Source organism: Etheostoma spectabile, unplaced genomic scaffold, assembly GCF_008692095.1.
Source record: "Etheostoma spectabile isolate EspeVRDwgs_2016 unplaced genomic scaffold, UIUC_Espe_1.0 scaffold00007022, whole genome shotgun sequence".
Lineage (NCBI taxonomy): Eukaryota > Metazoa > Chordata > Actinopteri > Perciformes > Percidae > Etheostoma > Etheostoma spectabile.
Genome location: NW_022603446.1, coordinates 17,119 through 35,859, shown reverse-complemented (window position 1 = coordinate 35,859; position 18,741 = coordinate 17,119). Strand labels below are relative to the sequence as shown.

Sequence of the window (18,741 nt, the reverse complement as noted above, 5' to 3'; positions counted from 1 at the left end):
CCGTAAGTATTACCTAATGCAAATGTCAGCTCCCTGTACTGTCCACACCTGAGAACGGACAAAGGTAGAAGAAACACAGGACAGAGTGAAAGGTTTACAAATAAAAAATATGTGCACAGCTTAATAGAACAACTCAGGCAAAGTAAGCCTTCTGGACAAACCAGATGGCTGTTCTGAAAAAGGATGGCATCAGAAACTGTATATTTTCATTCAAAACATACAGTGTAATGGATGTATTTAATAAAAGACACAACAGTTGGCTATGTGACCTGTGACACAGCAGGACTAGGTTGTGTATCACACCCCTGAACCCTCGGTGTCTTTTTCTTTCACCACAGTAGCAGACACCTGGCTGCTGCTGCCCTCTGCTGGACGTCTTGTGGACTCACTCTCAGCTGTGGTGGTGCTGGAGGATAACCAGTGACATTGAGCATTTTCATTTTGGCCTGTGCAGGGCTGCCAGACCGCTGCGACTGTGGCTGTGGCTGTGGCTGTGGCTGCGATGGCTGCGATGCTTGGCCTTGCGTGGACTGGGACTGCGGGACCTCGTCTTCATGTGGACAACGGTGCTGTCATCCTCTGAGCTGAAGTCAGAGCTGTCTGAAGAACTGGTGTCAAGACCTGTAGTGGGAAGCTGGATCTGAAGAAAGATAAAATAAAAAAAGAGGACAAGAGGGGGACATAAGAGATAGAATATGTAGAAAAAGTAGCTAAATACTGGTAAAGGTAATTGAATTGTTAAGATGCAGACGGGAACACCAGCAGCATTAGTATAACATACAGTATGTCATGTCCCTTTCTTAGGGCTAATGCATTTGTTTTTTTTAACCTCAAGAAAGCAGTGCCAGAGTGCCATGATTACCTGAAATGGCTCTGTTACACCCACAATGGTGCTCATGTTGTTGCTATAGTAACCCAAGATAAAGTCCCCTGAGCCTTTGGGCAATTCCTCCTCGTAAAGGTAACCTGGAACACAGTTAGTTAGACATCTATTAAACGTGAAACAAAATGATCCCTAAACAGAATCCAGCACGCAACCAGATTACCTGCTGTTCTTGTCGATTAAAATCCCCTTCCTCTTGCTTGGCCCATACGTATCCCACATAGTCCTTATGGTGCTTGAAACCCACCGGGGATGGGCAGAACAATCACTAACAGTAACAACATGATTAAAATGAGTAATGCACAGAAATGGTGTTGTACTACTCCTGATGATTTGCTGACGTTGATTCGTCAGCCATAATGTTATTTGGCCGGTAGAGGTAAGACTAGTTACCTTGTACAGTCCGATCCAGTCCCAGGAGCTGCGGGGGTAGCTGGGCACCAGTTTGAATTTTGCTGTGGCATCAGCAATACTATTCCACTCATCCTCCACTGTGATTGTGACCAGGGGAATATCCACCTTGTATGGGAACTACAAAGAACATTTACCATAAACATTTATACAGTGCAAAGTGACGGTAAAAGTTCTTTTTCTTAAGATTTTTTTGGGTCATTTTAGTCCTTTATTTTTATAGGACAGCGCGGGAGAGAGGAGTAATGATATACAACAAAGGGCCGCAGGTCAGAATCAAACCCGCGGCCGCTATGTCGAGAAGTAAACCTCTCTATATGTGCACACTCTACCAACTGAGCTACCCAGGCGCTCGACTGTAAAGTTTTTAAGATAAACTTAAATGATAATGAGGACAAAGTATCGAACCTCAATACGAAATGTGTCCACGGCATCAATTATCAAAAACTGTTAGGTATTCAAAGTTGGCACCAAATGTATGGTCATGTTCTTAGGTCCAATTTGAACAGTTTCCGGATTTAAAATCATAACTTTGCAAAGTTTAAAACTGTAATTTAGTTTGCCCATGTTCTTGTACAGGAGTTTGATATATATATATATATATATATATATATATATGTGTACAGCACCTTGCTCAAGAGCACCTGGCAGTGCTCAGGAGGTGAAGTGTCAGCCACAATCCACACTCCGTACTTTGGTCCACTTGAACCGGCAACCCTCCGGTTCCCAACCCAACTCCCTACGGACTGAGCTACTGCCCACACATTAACATTGTTGTTTAATTCTCAAACTAAGGTGTTAAAAATAGTACTGTTTATGTGTTGGTTTCGAAACTAAGTATTTTATTATAGTATAGCACCAGTATGAAAGGCTTTCAAACCTGCAGGGTAAAGATGGAGGAGACTGGTTTGTGGTCACTGACGGTGTATTCCATGTGACTTCGGTAGTAGTGCTGTGTCACTTTGGTCCCGCTGGTCAGCCCTGAAATGGAGCCCCGCTTCCCTGCGCTGACAGCAGCGCCGGCAGTAGCAGTGGCTCTCAGGCGCCACAGGATCCGATCGGTCCAAGCTGGTTTACGCTTCTTCCCACTTGGTGGACGACAGAAAGAGAGACTTGTTTAAAAACAGTAAATAGAGAGACTAGTTAGTGAGGACTTTTCAGAGAGGAGAATGTACGTTTTACTAAGCTAGGCTCTGTGATATCTGGTCAGTTATCTAGAATTCATAACAGCACCCCTGGCATCACCAACCTTGTGTCGTATGTATCTGTTCCAACATCAAACTTGTAGGTGGGAGGGAATTTTAGCGGCCCCTCTTGGAAACCCTCCAACACTGTCTCACTGTCTTTGGCCATATTGAGCTGTAACAATGAGAATTAGTAGACATCACTCACTGAGGATTTCTGTTTGCCACTCACAGACAGCTCCTGTGAGAAGAGTGTGTGTTTCTTTATTGCCCTCTAGTGACATCACCTACACAGTCCACCAGACAAAAACAAAACATTTATTACATTTAATGAATTTAATTTAATTAAATGTAACATAAACGTAATTTCAGCTTGTGAAATGACAAGTCATCACATGAATTCTGACCTGAAGTTAAGATTTTAGGGTCAACAGTTTTTTTGTGGGGGTGTCTTAATGACTTTCCATCAGATTTAAATGGAAAGACCATTTTTGTTCAAATTAAAAACTCAATCAAAAGTTAACCTGGTGCTATGAATACGGACGAGTCAAGGGGCAAGTTCCTTTTCATTAGAAGTCCATGCAGAGGAGTTAATATCACAGTCTTTATACAGTATATCAGAGTCCACTTTTACCTGATCCTTTTCCAACAACATTGAAAATTTGTTGTTATCGATGGCTGATTTTACCACTTGCATATCTAGGTCATCAATGCGGAAATTGAGATCTCCAAACCAGAACACCACACTGTGAAAAAATAAGGGCATAAGTATTTTTGCTTTGCCGATTGTGACACCATTTCTCTCATAAGACATAAATATGGAGAAAACAAGTCTGGGAGTGTTAAGCACAGATATATCAGAGTACAGAGGTTGCGCTGACTTACTCATGGTCAAGAACCCCGATGGCAGCCTGGCCCTCAAACTGCTGCTGCTGCAGGATACTTTCAAAGTCCTCCATGCGCTGCTCTGAGTTTTCCATGTGAGCCGGCAGGTGACAGTTGAGGAAGCAGATGGTGTGGCCGAACGCTGACATGCGGGCGCTCACGCCACCTTTATTCCCCTGTAACACCGACAAGCACAGGAGAGGTTAATTAATATTAAAGAGGAGGAAGACAAGAACGCTTTTGTATTTATTGTCTCATCAATTCATTGAAGGCTAAATTAAATAGTCAATGCCTAGAGCCAGTGTATGTCAGTGTTTCTACTGTATTGATTGGTGCAAGTGTCTGTGCCACAGACAAACAGGAAGTTTACTAATTCATCTTCATTAGTGAAGAACACCATCAATATTTAATGCTAACAGTAAAGTGCACAGTTGGGGGACAGGATGAGTCTCTGGATTTCTACCTGCTGGTCTCCCACTGCTCTGACCCACTAAAATACATAATGTGTCTTAGTATAAAATCTGCAGAATGTGGTGATGCATGTCTGACCTCATACAGGGAGGATGTCACTTAAGTGATACGTAACTTTTCAGTGAACAGGATCTTATTTCTGTCTCAGAGCATGTCATTGTCATTTTGTAACATATTGTAGCAAACGTCTTTTTTTTCCACGTTTAAAAAAAGAACTGGTCTTTATCCTCATAAAACTCAGCATTGTATATATCAGCATATCAAGTAACAAGACTGGTTAAATACAAACAACCTCCATTGTTTACAAACCGAGCAGTAGTAGACTGTAGTGGAAAGTTAGTGTCTGTCAGATCTCTATCAGAGTATCAGTGACATAATGCAAGTTTAAATGTAGTCCCTCCTGTAGAGATGTCGTCCTATTTACAGCTAAGCTGAAATTTCCATATCACAGTGCTGATCACAGAATGGTGTCAGGGGCTGTCTCACCCAGTAACCCCCCAGGCCAGTACGGGTGGTCTCAGTCTGGACTCCGCGGAGGAAGGGCAGATGGAAGTACTTGGCAAAGACCAGTAGTAACAATCCCTGCATCCGCTGGGAGGTCACCTGAGGTAAAGGCAGGTGAGACAGACAGACATGGCGAAAAAAATATGATAACATGAATAGGTACAGTAGGTACACTTTGGCACTTTGTATATTTCTGAAAAGAGAGGCAGCTATAAAGTTCAAAGTAACTGTATAAATATCTTTCTTTAGCACTAATATTTCAATAAACAAATTCTCTGAGCTGAGTCCAGCTTTGCTGTGTGTCCATTTCTGCTGCTCTGCTTCACTTTCTCTCCCTCCTCCTTTTCCTGCCCCCTTGCATTTCCATTTAGAATTGCAGGAGCCAGCGGCCCAGCTCTCATACTACTTTACATGAAGCACTGCACATTAAGGAGGCCATAGCCTGTGTTCTACCCTCGCGGTGGCTAAAAACCACTTTGTAGAGGAAACATGATGTACATGCTGAAGGCACTTGATGGTCAGACCTTTCCTTTCTCCAAGCCCTCCACCATTATCTCAATAGCACTTGCATCTTGTTCTGAAACATAATGAAATGTAGATTTTGACATTTGCTCCCCACTGGTATATAAAAAAAGGTGTACATATTTATGTACTGTACAAGAGGGGCAGAAATATGACGCATGCATTGTGGAACAAGATGAGGTAATTTCCTGCTATGTCAAGCCCCTCACCAGATATTTATGTCCCTCCCTCCCTTTCTCCAGTGGTCCATACATCCCAACCCCCAACGGCAGACGGAAGAAGCATGATCACACCCCGCTGAAATGCCCTATGGCCAGTAATGGAGGCACACATCTTTGCATGTGACATAAGACCCGCTTGCTTGTATACTAACCAGCTATTCGTAGATTTTGCCATTTACTGTCTTTGTTACGCAACAAAACTTTGTTGCGTAATGGATTCTACTGAACCGTAAAGTAGACCCAATTTATTGTGCAATGTGTGTGGACACATACTGTGAGTGTGTGTATCTATGTCTAAAGTCTGCGAGAATGGAATCCCCTTTTTTGTCTGCATGTACTGTGGTTGAAAAGCATAAAATAAGTCACGGTAAAACATTTAAAAAAAAAAAGTGGCCATGTTGCAATTATAGATTAGGGCCAGAAAAAAAAAAAAACTTTCCTTGCTGACTTGTGCATTTAAATTGTAGCTTACTGAAACATAAATGATTGGGACAATCAGCAACTGTGTGGTGAATAGTCAGAAAAACTGTTTTGTTGGCTCAGTGTTTCTGCAGTGAAGGGCAGTAAGCTTTCCTGTGTCTGTAGTAGTTACAGTTTGAACCTGACTGAATGAGCGTTGGTGAGCACTATCTCAGAAAAAGAACTGATGGGGTGTCTCATTACTGCGAGTCTGTCCACCATGTCATAATTCCTACTGACACCATGCATCTCCCTCTGTTTCAGACAACTTCCAATTTACACATCCCCTTAACCTGTTTACAGCATTAATATCCACATGAAGTACACAAAAAGGAAATAATTTTAACAAGGTTAAAGCTAACGTAGCAGACCATGATACAGCCGGGGGACAGCATCAGTCTCACTGTCAGAGGCCCATCAACACGGACAACAACGTGATCCAAAAATAAAACAGCATCCTGGGAGACATTTGTCTAGCTCTTTCAGCTCGACAGCTGATTCACGCTTTCTGGCTCGCCATGCCAACAGAGCCAGGCATCGTTTCAGATGCAGCCAGACGAACACCAACCACAGCTGCAGTATTTGCCCCTTAAAAACATAAAACCTGGTAGATACCAACACACCAGACAGTTCAGAGGATTTATTGTGTGTATTCCATGAAACCTATTGCATTTCTTAGTATGCTACATTCCCACAGTGGGTATGTGTATGCATTGTGAAATAGCAAGATAGAGAAAAAGGTACAGATATGCAGTCATAAAGGCACACAGAAGGGAGATTGAGAAACACTGAGAGCTTGACTTTGCATTTTGAGCTTGGCAGACAGCGGAAGATAGCAGATACGCTGACATTACAAGCCTGTTATGAATTATCACCCCATCCGTTGCTCAGGGAACAAAATGAGCCCGAACAGTAGCGGAGAAGCAGAGATCTTATCAGGGATCACGTCATGCGTATGAATCTAAGCTGTTTAGCATTTTACTATGAGAGTGTGCATATGTTTTAATAATAAAAGCCATTACTGACCAGCACATAACCAAAGGGGCTGAGTCTCTCCATGCAGACCTCGCTCCACTGGTCTGTGAAGAGGACATCTTTTAGCCTTTTGTTAATCATGGAGTTCACTTCCTGCAGCCTTGAAGAAAAACAACACACAGGGGTCAACAGCTGACAGAGATGTAAGACGAGCTGTTGAGTGAGAGATTTGATAATGTAAGGGAGGATTAATAAATATAAGAAAATCACAGACGTAAAGAGAGAGACATCATTGCTGTGGTACAGAACTAATCCTGGCTGCTCATTAGGGACACTGTTTAAGGTGTCCATGTGGGACAAATGTACATAAATGGAAAATTCAGGTTTATTTCTTTAATATTTTGTGTGCATTTTAGGCTTTTATTTTTGTGGGACAGATGGAGGAATGAAAGGGCAGAGAGGGGGGGGGAATGACATGCAGCAAAGGGCAGCAGGTCGGAGTCGAACCCACGGCCGCTGGGTCGGGGAAACCTCTATAGATGGGCCTCACCTCTACCAGGTGAGCTACCCAGGCGCTGGAAAATTGAGCTTTTATGTGGAATAACTATATGCGCCACAAAACACTCACCCGATAATGTACATGTCTGTGTTTCCATCACCCACATTCAGCCCCAGCAAGGAAGTGATGTCATCAGGTGGCGTGGCCGAACCAACGTTCCAAGTGATGATGTGCAGCCTGTTGGAAAAGGGTCTTATGTAATAGCTCATATAAACTCTCGTCTACTATACAACTCAGGGTCATAACCTACAAACTGAGTGACACAGCAGAACCCTTGTACTAATAAAAATGATTATGATGTAATTCATTTTGCCATTCTGATTCATATGCAGAGGAAAGAAACTGTGACTGTGTTCATTTCCGGCAGCTACTGTTTCCATTAGATTAATTAACACCATTGATTAGGGCTGTTGCCAGGCAGCCCTGGTGCAAACCAAGGTTGTGTAAGGTATTTACACCTTGTATGTTGTATTTTATATATTGGGCCATTTGGAAGCTCAGTAGTTAATAGTCACTTAAAAACAAGAGGTCCTGTGTTCAAATCCACTGATGCTGAAAGCCAAGCCAACTCTGTCTAAATGTTACACATGTATAGGATCTACTGTATATTTAATGCAGTATTTACAGTGTATTTTCAGGGAAGCTATTGAATAATTTCCCATAATACCTTGAATGAACACGCAGCTCTGTTTACTGGCCAAAGGTGGTGGCAAAGGATAAAGGACATTTAGGTTTCCAGTTGTTCCAGGGAGCTTGAGATTCAGCTCCCGAGAAAATTCCAAAAATGTTGTATAAAAAGCAGTGAGCTCACTATGCTTGCAGTGATATCAATACATTTCCACTTCCAACAAACCCTTTTCACAGCCACACCATGCTGTAGCTGATAAAACTGCATAAATGTTATTTAGGTTTGCATTTTTCTTGTCCATTAACATTACACAGCATTAAATCAGACTTCAATCATTTCAGTTTTCTGTGCCACGACACTTCTGTTAAAATGTTTGCATTAATTTAGCAACCTAATCCGAGCAGAAATGGTTAGAGACACACCCATAGATAAGAAGGAACCAGAGGGAACAGTGAAATGGATGTAATTTAGAAATAAAATAACTGTATGCCATATATACTGACCACATTATTCAGAGAGATTCTTCACTTCAATTAGTAAAAGAACTAAATAAAATAAAGTAGTGGAAGTAAATGTTTCATGATATATGTTAAATAATTATGATGACAGTTTTTTGCAAAAATCCCCAGACTGACTACTCTAGCCATGTAGCCTTGCAGTGTTGACTGTCAGTGTATATAAATAAATACTGTGTGTGCCAGGCTTTTTTTTCTCAGCAGGAAAATAAAGGCGATGTTGAGACATGCTAGATCATGGTGTGACAAATGAGGGAACTTGCCTGAAGTCTTCCACAATTTGGGTCTGGGTGTCAGCTGTACCTGCTACAGAGAAGGCTCTCTGTGCATGAGGGTTCAGGTGAGAAGCCTCAGGCCTGCTAGCTGGTGGGTGGGGGACAGAGACAGCCCTAACCGGGTGGTGGCCCGGTCCTTTGGGACCAGCCTTGGCGGTGGGCCCAGTGCCCTCTCCTGAAGGTTTGACTGCTCCAGGGCGAGAGGTTTTGGGGTGACTTGCCACAGAGCCATCAGGAATGCACTTGTCCTGGTTAACCACTGGAGTGGGTTCATCTTTGGGTTCAGCTTTCAGTTCGGAGATGTCAACAGAGCCCTCTACTCTGGCACTTCTCTGGGGCCGTCTAGGCCTGGCAGGACCTGCAGGCTGGCCGGAAGTGGAGTCTGTGGCCAGAGCCGCTGTCTCTGATGCCGGAGCTGAGGTTGTTGTTAAAGCTTCTGCTGTTCCCTTCGGGTTGTCTTCTTGCGTCTGGCTTTGGCTCGGATGATCTCTGTCCATTTCTTAAGATTTCTGTGACAAAGAAAACAACAGGAATGTTTCCACTTGCAAGATGCACATCATGTTTGCATTTTAGGAATTTAAATTCATATTCATCCAGAACATCTTTCCCTTAAGATAAAATTATTGTGAAGCATCACATTTATTAGTGCAGTGCCCGTTGGTAATGTGCCTGTTTGGAACGGGCCGATTGCTTGACCTGTGGTATCGCTGCTTGTAGAATTCATTAAAACCAAATTGTACCACAAAATGACTTATAAAAGGACCCCAAACCACTTAATATGCCACTCCCCTGTATACCTTACTACTAACTTACTGATTTACCGGACGGAGAACGTTGCAGGTTCAGAATGTAGTCACAAATTATCACAAACACAATGTGGAGTAATCAGACATTGGCCTCATGGACTCACGGCAGCGCGCTTTCCACCTGGCCCGTTACGAGAGTTAATCAGCACATACTTGCGTTAATCAACCACCAGAACTGGAATGTGTGAGTTGTGTGTATGTGTATGTGTATGTGTATGAGAGAGAAAGAGGGTCTTATCTCGTGTTGTGCCTGCCTATAAGTGGCATCACGCTCTGTCTGGCTGTGCTTTGCATGTGTGGGATTCTGAAACGTCCTTAAATTCAGGACTTGTCGTTTGTTTATTCAAAGTCAGTCCAACGTAGTGCTACATGGCACTGCACTTACTCATGCTTGTAGCGAGACACCTGTCGAGTATGAAATCCATCGGACTAACGGTTTGAGAGATATGCAAATAACCCCCCCACACACACACACAGAGAGACAGACGTTCTTGTAATTTATAGATAGATAGATAAATATGGAGCGATGTATGTAAGGGACAACATCAAAGTCTCTGTGGCCAGGAAATGATGATATGATGTACTACAGAAAATGAATAAAAAAAAAAAAAAGGAGCCAAGAAAGTACAGAGAGGATTTCTTTAACTGGAACACTGAACAGCACAACATGTAGCCTCTTTTACAAATGACAAGTCTATTCAGCTGATGAGTGCAGGGCTGTCATGAGACCCTACTGAGCCAGCGAGACAACTGAGTGAGTCAGTCAGGCTCCCACCGATTCATGACTGCTCAATTACCTGCCTTCTCATGGCCTTGAAAACACAAGAATACAGCTGCATGTATGATAGACAAAATTGAAAGGCCAAAATACATAAAGCAACAGCCAAAGATCAAGAAGAGACAAGGAGCAACATATTCTCCTACTGTCGTAACCTCTTGGAGCTTGTGGATGGAAGATGTGGAGAAGAAAAATGCCTGGACACAGTTTAACATCCTCTCTACTTGTACCTAAGCTGCCCGCCAGTCCAGCAGTAACCAGGGAGATGCTCAGTCAGTTCATATCAGCTCAGAGCACCTGCCACACACTAACACGAAGAACCGCTGCACCGTCCAGAACCACAAAAGTCAACAGCAGAGAATAAACAACACAGAGAGAGGAGCTGCAGAGAGATCAGACAAACACAGGGAGTAGAGGAAAGGATTAAAAAATGAATCTAAAACACATATATTCAAGTAACAATGCATTTGATTATTGCGTGAATAAATGACTGCTTTGCTTTTCTCTATTTCTCTATTTTCTTTAACGGCACTATCTCTGTGCCCAAAAGTGTCCAAACAAAGATAATCAGAAAACGGTATATCACTGAAAACACCAGTGAAACATTTATTCAGCTTTTCTCCTCCACTCCCGCCCTCTCTGGGCTATCAGTCAGTGAGCTTGTAGACAATTTCAACTGTAAAATTACAAATGTTATTGATGCCATTGCTCCCACTAAGGTCAAAGTTGTCTCTGGTAAGAAAAGATCTCCATGGAGAAATGTCCTACTGGTGAGAACAGAAAAAAGAGAGTGTAGGAAAGCTGAACGAAGGTGGCGAAAAACAAATCTCCTGGTCCATTATATCACCTATAAAGAGAGACTTCGCATTTATAATTTGGAACTGAGGAATGCAAGAAGGTCCTTCTTCTCTGATATTATCTCTAGAAACAATAATAATTCACGTGCTTTGTTTGCTACTGTTGATAGGTTAACAAACCCTCCAGTACCAGTAGCATCTGAACTTTTATCTACCAAGGCCTGCAATGACTTTGCCTCCTTCTTCAAAGACAAAATTCAGAAGATTAGACAAACAGTCAGTGCCTCCATATCAAGTTCAGGACATGTGTTGTCACAGTGTTCAAGCAAAACTAGTTCCAATATGACAGAATTTCACACAATCAACCATACAAACCTGGAGGACATTATTCAACATCTGAAAACCTCGACCTGTTGCCTTGATATTCTACCAACGGGACTTTTCAAAAATGTTTCCAATTGTTTGACTTCTGATCTTCTACAGATTGTGAACACATCTCTTCTTTCAGGTATCTTTCCACAGGCCCTGAAAACTGCAGTAATCAAGCCACTTTTAAAAAAGAACAACCTAGACAAGTCACTAATGAGCAACTATAGGCCAATATCAAACCTTCCGTTTTTAAGTAAAATCATTGAAAAAGTAGTCTTTCAACAACTCAACCATTTCTTGTCACTAAGCAACAGTTTTGATACCTTTCAGTCGGGTTTCCGACCACACCACAGCACTGAAACGGCTCTTGTCAAAGTCTTTAATGACATCCACCTTAACACAGATAGTGGCAAAATTTCAATCTTAGTATTACTTGATCTCAGTGCTGCATTTGACACGGTCGACCATGACATATTACTAGACCGATTGGAAAACTGGGTAGGACTTTCTGGTTCAGTACTAAACTGGTTTGAATCCTACCTAAAGAATAGGGATTACTTTGTGTCAATAGGTAATTATACATCTGAGCGTACAAATATGACGTGCGGAGTTCCGCAAGGCTCCATTCTGGGGCCTCTTCTGTTTAACATCTACATGCTTCCACTGGCTCAGATTATGGAGAAAAACAAAATAAGTTACCATAGTTATGCGGATGACACACAAATTTACATAACCTTATCGCCAGGGGACTATAGTCAAATACAAAAACTGACTAACTGCATCGAACAAATTAACGACTGGATGTGCCAGAACTTTCTGAAATTAAATGAAGGAAAAACTGAGGTAGTTGTTTTTGGAAAAAAAGAGGAACGATTAAAAGTCTGCGCTCAGCTTCAAACAACAATGTTAAAAACAACAGATAAAGCCAGAAATCTGGGTGTAGTCATGGACTCAGACCTGAACTTTAACAGCCACATTAAGACAATTACAAAGTCAGCCTACTATCACCTAAAGAACATATCAAGGGTTAAAGGACTTATGTGTCAACAGGACTTGGAAAAACTGGTCCATGCTTTCATCTTCAGTAGACTTGACTACTGTAACGGGGTCTTTACAGGTCTCCCTAAAAAATCAATCAGACAGCTGCAGCTGATTCAGAACGCTGCTGCTCGAGTCCTCACTAAGACCAAGAGACTGGATCACATCACTCCAGTTCTGAAGTCTTTACACTGGCTTCCTGTGTCTCAAAGAATTGATTTCAAAGTACTCTTGCTAGTTTATAAATCCCTTAACGGTTTAGGTCCAAAATACATTTCTGATCTGCTACTACACTATGACCCCCCCAGACCTCTCAGGTCATCTGGGACAGGTCTACTTTCTGTCCCCAGAGTCAGAACTAAACAGGGTGAAGCAGCTTTCAGTTTCTATGCTCCTCATATCTGGAATAAACTCCCAGAAACCTGCAGATCCGCTGCTACTCTCAGTTCTTTTAAATCAAGGCTGAAGACCTTTCTTTTTGATGCTGCCTTTCTTTAAATTAATGCTAATTTCTTTCTTATGCTGCACTGTAACTTTTATTCTTGAGTTTTATGTGTCCTAGTGTTTCTATTTTGTTTTTAACTGTCTATTCATGTGTCTTATTGATTTTTAATGCTTATGACTTTTAACTGTTTGTACTTGTGTTTTATCTGTTTTAATGATTTTGTGTAAAGCACTTTGAATTGCCCTGTTGCTGAAATGTGCTATACAAATAAAGCTGCCTTGCCTTGCCTTGCCTATTGCAGATTCATAGGACACAACAGTAATTTAAGCTACTGCACACAGTTTATCAAATATTTCTAAATGTCTGGTTTAGATGCAAAACGTGTGAAGCATTTTAACGTCAGAGGCAACTGCTTCAATGAGTTGATGAAAAATGTATAAATAAATATGTAATTAGTAATAGTAAATATGGGGATGTTCAACATGGCTGACAATAAAAGAGTGCCACTTATAGAAATTAAAACTCCCATGGAAAAATATGGCCATAGAATTAATGGGAAATCAAAGGAAAAAAAAAAATACAGACACTGTAGTCCATTAATTCACCAAAGATGACGAAACAAAAGCAAGAAAGAAATGCTCTGATGTAAAATCCCTTAAACCCCAAAAAATCAGCCACATACAGTAGATGGGGATATTGTATTGTGCTTGTGGACACGCCTGAGCCTTAAAAAAGCTGATTTGCGCACTAATCTGTGGCAGCAGTGAAACAGGTGAGAAAGGACCAAAAAATGTCAACATCTGCTATGAGGGTGAGCGGACACTTAATCTGACATTATCAGGAACACAGCAAAATGTTGGCAGACATTAACCCACTGTTTTCTCTACATGGTTGAAACAATGCCCTGTACATTAGGGACATTGTTTCATGTTTGGTCAGTAAGGAGACAGGGTTATGTGCTTGGGGACGGGGAAACGGCAGAGCCTTTTTATAATTATTCACATGACCTTGAAGAGATAAGGGCCGTGACTTTCGTGCAGAGCGGAGGGCTGCCTCTGTACTCCACATGTGCCCACAAACATGCTGGCCTCTCAGTCCACCAATAACCTGGTGCCTGACTGGGCATAATGTATTCCTATGGTCCATGTATGGCATTCGGTGGGGGAGTGTGGAGGAGGGTGGAAGGGCACACGTGGGAGTGGGTGGGTGCAAAACGAGCCGAGGGAAGCGTGAGGAGAGCGGAGCGAGACAGCCCATTCTGTGACAACACTGTGTCTCTTGCAGAATGTCTCTAAATTGATCCTCTCACACTTCCCTCTGGCACTGTCTATTTTCCAAGCTTTAATCTCTCTCTCTCTCTCTCTCTCTCTCTCACTATCTATCTAATCCTTTGCCTCTCCCCATCTTCTCCCAGATTCTGTGTTCCATTTTACCCACCTTCACTGCATGGGCATTGAATCACTCACACACCCACCAATTTAGTTTTCCCATCCCTATATTTTCAACCTGAGCGCCTACACTATTCCTGGCCTAAATAGTTTTCATTCCTTTCCTTTCTTATTCCGCCTGCACTCTGAGGTGACACTTGCGCTCCTCCAGCGACATGCTCTATATTGTTTCCTTCAGCCAACCACCTCACAGTCACTATCAATGACGTCAACAGCCACAGTCCCAGCGGCCGCCGCCAAAACAACCGGACATTGATAATAATCAGTGCTAATGTGCTTGGGAACATGGGGAAAAAACTGGTGAATGAGAACATGTTCAAAGCAAAGCACATATGAAAAATAGCTGGAAACAATGGGGCTGGTAAAGTAATAATAAAAGTGAGATATGGACACTAATTAAGGTGGAAATAGCACGTGCAGAGACACTTTTTTTCTGCAAGCAAAAATCTACATTTCTAACACAATTTGTTTTAATTGGCTTCATGTATGACAGAATAAGAGTAAAATATTTGTCTTTCCGGGAACAATAACAACAGATAACCACTTCTTATTCCATTCACGGTCACCAAGGAGAGAGTGGAATGATTTGATAATAACCAATGTGTCATGGTGTTTACATGCGCCCTCCTGAGGGGGCTAAAGCTCAGAGAGCCAGGAAGGGTGGGGTGTAACCCAAACAGCAGTAGGCTGTAGGATGTCAAGATGATCTTGCTTACAGTCTAACACTGAAGACGTGTGCTAACAACACGCAGTATAATGTCTGCACTGCTACATTATATTGTAAATTGCAATTTCAGATTCTGTCAATTAACGGTTATAGAAATCAGCCAAATGGAAACATTTACTTTGGCTTCACTCTGCTTAAAAGCTCCTCTGTAGAGGAAAACACTCACCATGTTGTTATCAGACACAAAAGCAGCATCTGGTTCACCAAATAATAATAGATTTGCATACATTGCACAATGTCAACTAATTGGGATGAATATTGTCATTCAGCCCTACATAATCTGTCTGTGGAGGAATCTGGCTATGCAATTAAATGCAGTGACAAAAACTCATTACGGATGATAGAAATAAATCCACTGTGCATGGACTGGAACGTGAAACAGGCCCACAGCATGTGTACTAAGGTCTACACGTGCATGGAATTAAAACACTATTTCATAGAGAAGTCTGTTCACTGCCCACATTTTTCTACATGCCCAGTTACTGGTATTTAAGTAAGATTGAAGAAATACGTACAAAAAGTTGCAAAAGCAGCTTCACAGTACCGTAGCTGCTGCTTCAGTAACTATTGAGATAATCTGTTGAGGTGAGTGTTGTAGTCTCACAACGCCAGACCTGTGTTGTGGAGTGATAGTCAGGGATTATCAGTAAATTTGGACTATTTGGATTAAATGCAGCGTTTTGGAATCCAATGTTGCTACAGATTATTAGGCTTGCAGCTAAATCCTCCCTCAGTGCATCTTTCACTTTTCATTATATTCTAGCACTATAACGTGCTTGGTGCGATTCAGAATGGCAGAGTATGGGTAAAGCTTGTATGGTTTACACCATTTTAACAGAGCATAATGACAAATGTACATTATAACATGAGTTAGTTACCTGAAACAGCTTCTGACTGCACATAAATATGTAAATATTCCTGTCAACCAAGAGAAGGATTTTTGTCAGGATGTGTCATTTGATACATGGTAGGTCTATAATCTGTTTTGTTTACACTAGAGCACAAGTCTTACATTGCACACTTCCAGTGTCCTTGATAGGTATAGTATATTCACATACTATATAAATACAGCACATTTACATTTACATTTGACTGAAACAGAAAACTGATGTATCGGCTGAAAGAGGACAGCAGTAGCAATTACAGTATCTGGCCTAATTACACTCTTGCTTCAACACCAATTTTTGTCTGACAGAATAAAAGAGGATGAAGGTCCTTTTAATTCAGTGTTTTGCCATCAAATTTACTCAGACACATTGGTGCCATCATGTGCATTCATTTGTGTGTGTGTGTGTGTGTGTGTGTGTGTGTGTGTGTGTGTGTGTGTGTGTGTGTGTGTGTGTGTGTGTGTGTGTTCTAAATGTCAGTGCCAGAGTCTGTGCGTACACTAATGTGGGAAAACCTGATCATGAATCATCTGCATGATCTCTAGCATTGAAAAAGGTGAGCAATTTGATATGTCTATTATTAATTATCATGGTTTTACGTTGCAAACAAATGATCTGTAACATGTATGAATGACCAACACATCCATAGCACGAGGATTTCTTTACCGGGGACGTTAGAATGACACAAACGTAAACAACAATGGTGTTTCCGCTGTCACAATCACAGGTAATTAATAGAGGTGCATTCTGTTACATAAATGTCAATGGTTGAATGGTTTCAAGGCTCAACAGCTTGCTGTTTCCTCATCACCTTTACCTGTTTTGGTTCTTCTGTGTTGAGGATTTTTACAGCTTGATGGATCTTGAGTAAACCGTCACAGATGTAACAGCCGGTCAGCTCGGTAGCCTCGGTGGAGGATGTCAATTAATAGGAATCACAAGAAGAAGAAGAAGGAGTGATACGTTAAACGAAAATTCAGTGAGCTTTCCTTTCCAGTCGCCTCCCAGATGAAACTATCGGCATCCCAGCACCTTCCTTCCTGCCTTCCTTCCTTCCTTTCTTGGGGGAATGACAGGGGAGGAGCAGGTGGGTTTAAAGCGATGTTGGCGACAGATTTGCCAGGCAGGCTACATCTCAGAAACACAAATGTCTCCTCCACGCCTGTGTGTCCTGTGCCTTCACCGTGCCCTTCAAATGAAGGAAGACGTGTCCGGGACGGCACGAGAGACTGAGAGAGAGAGAGAGAGAGAGAGAGAGAGAGAGAGAGAGAGAGAGAGAGAGAGAGAGAGAGAGAGAGAGAGAGAGCTCTTCCGTGAACGAGCAGCCGCTGCCTGCCAACGATGTTCGGTTGCTGATTACAGTAGCCCGGCTCTGAAGCTCCCAGAACTACAACAAGTAGAATGGAGATATCATGACAAGTACACAACATGGCTTACATTTGTGAACTTAGCGTACACGTTTCTCTCTACTACAACAACAACAACAACTTACCGTTGGTCAATTTTAGGTCGCGAGCCAAATTACCTCGTAGGGCTACCTATTAATCAGTGTGGATTCGAACGGCCGTTCTATGTAGTCAAAGTCTATAATGAAACACTACTGCCGCATAGTGGTTGGTTAGGAGAAGTACGTGGCATACTTACAGAATTGCAGTAAATGTAAATGTGAATGTGCTGTATTTATTTAGCGCTTTTACATCATACAGGATACATTCACCATTCATGTACTGTGGCCGAGGCCGCCGTACAAGGTGCCACCTGCTCATCAGATAAACACTCACACACATTTACACTCCGATGCACAGCACCGGGGGCAACTCGGGGTTCAGTGTCTTGCCCAAGGACACTTCGACGTGGAACTGCAGGGCCAGGGATCGAACCACCAACCCACTAACCTTCCGATTGGAGGGCAACCGCTCTACCACTGAGCCACAGCCGCCCCTTAAGGATGTATAACCTTAGCTTCTACTGCATCTGTCAACTGGCCATTTGTAGACTGTAACAGTGTCTAAAAACCCCAACTGAGAGTATTTTTGTTGGTGGATATAATATTTGATGCAGCCTCTCTTAGATTTTCATTAGTTTGAAAAAGAGCAAGGGCGCCATGTTGGGTCAAGGGTCAAGGTTAGAGTTATTGTACTGTTTATTGTATAGTATTGTTATTGTAGTTATTGAGTATCGTATGAGCAGAACTTACTGTTACTAATACTATTTACTTACTTAACTTGTCAGGAAAGCCCTAGACTGACATTTGCTTCCACTGAGCCCTGTCCTCATCAAATGCAGACATGCTTTGAGCCGAAACTTTATTAAAACAATGTTAAAAATATCTTACTATAAACTTGCTCTAGATCTAATTTTTCTATATCCAAATTGTAATTGATAAAAATTAACACAGCCAGTTGACATGCATAACGATTCTTTTCTTCCATTTTTAATTCAGGCTATGTATTTCTATGCTTTTAATTTAAATCATTTGTAACATAACACAGATGCAACTCTTTGTAACTTTTCTTTACAAAGTAGCCTAATGGGATAACAATTATGCATTTTTCTGTAAAGTTGAATTTTTTTTATTTTTTATTAATTCATTGTTTGTAATTTAGAACATTGTTGCTTGTACCCTGCACCTGCATGCCTATACGTTGCATCTTCAAAAATCAGTGAAACAATACTAACAATTCTTTTCTGATGACAAGAGAATATTTAAAGATGTATCCAGGAATTCATGAATCTGATATGGAACGTGATTATGCTACACATATTATTATCTCTATACTGCCACAACATGACGGTCTATGGAGCCATGAGATTTTCTGTCCTTAGAAGGACCTCTGGTGACAGTGGGTCTTTAATTTAAGATTTAAGTGCGGGGAAAGATTCATTCAAGTGCTGAGCAGGTTCCAGAAACGTGTGTGTGTGTGTGTGTGTGTGTGTGTGTGTGTGTGTGTGTG

At 41.8% G+C, this 18,741-nt stretch overlaps 1 protein-coding gene across 1 annotated transcript; it reads right to left on the bottom strand.

Annotated features, from left to right (window-relative positions):
- Positions 1-271: 271 nt before the first annotated feature.
- On the bottom strand, positions 272-17,162 carry LOC116678347 (inositol polyphosphate 5-phosphatase K-like). Its single transcript, XM_032508287.1, is given in 15 exon segments — positions 272-410; positions 413-469; positions 472-640; positions 863-952; positions 1,032-1,151; positions 1,277-1,414; positions 2,175-2,382; positions 2,544-2,653; positions 3,113-3,224; positions 3,364-3,539; positions 4,321-4,437; positions 6,567-6,675; positions 7,144-7,251; positions 8,481-9,001; positions 16,605-17,162. Coding segments are annotated over 14 exon segments (2,136 nt in total). The 5' UTR covers positions 8,990-9,001; positions 16,605-17,162; the 3' UTR covers positions 272-297.
- Between the last annotated feature and the right edge of the window lie 1,579 nt (positions 17,163-18,741).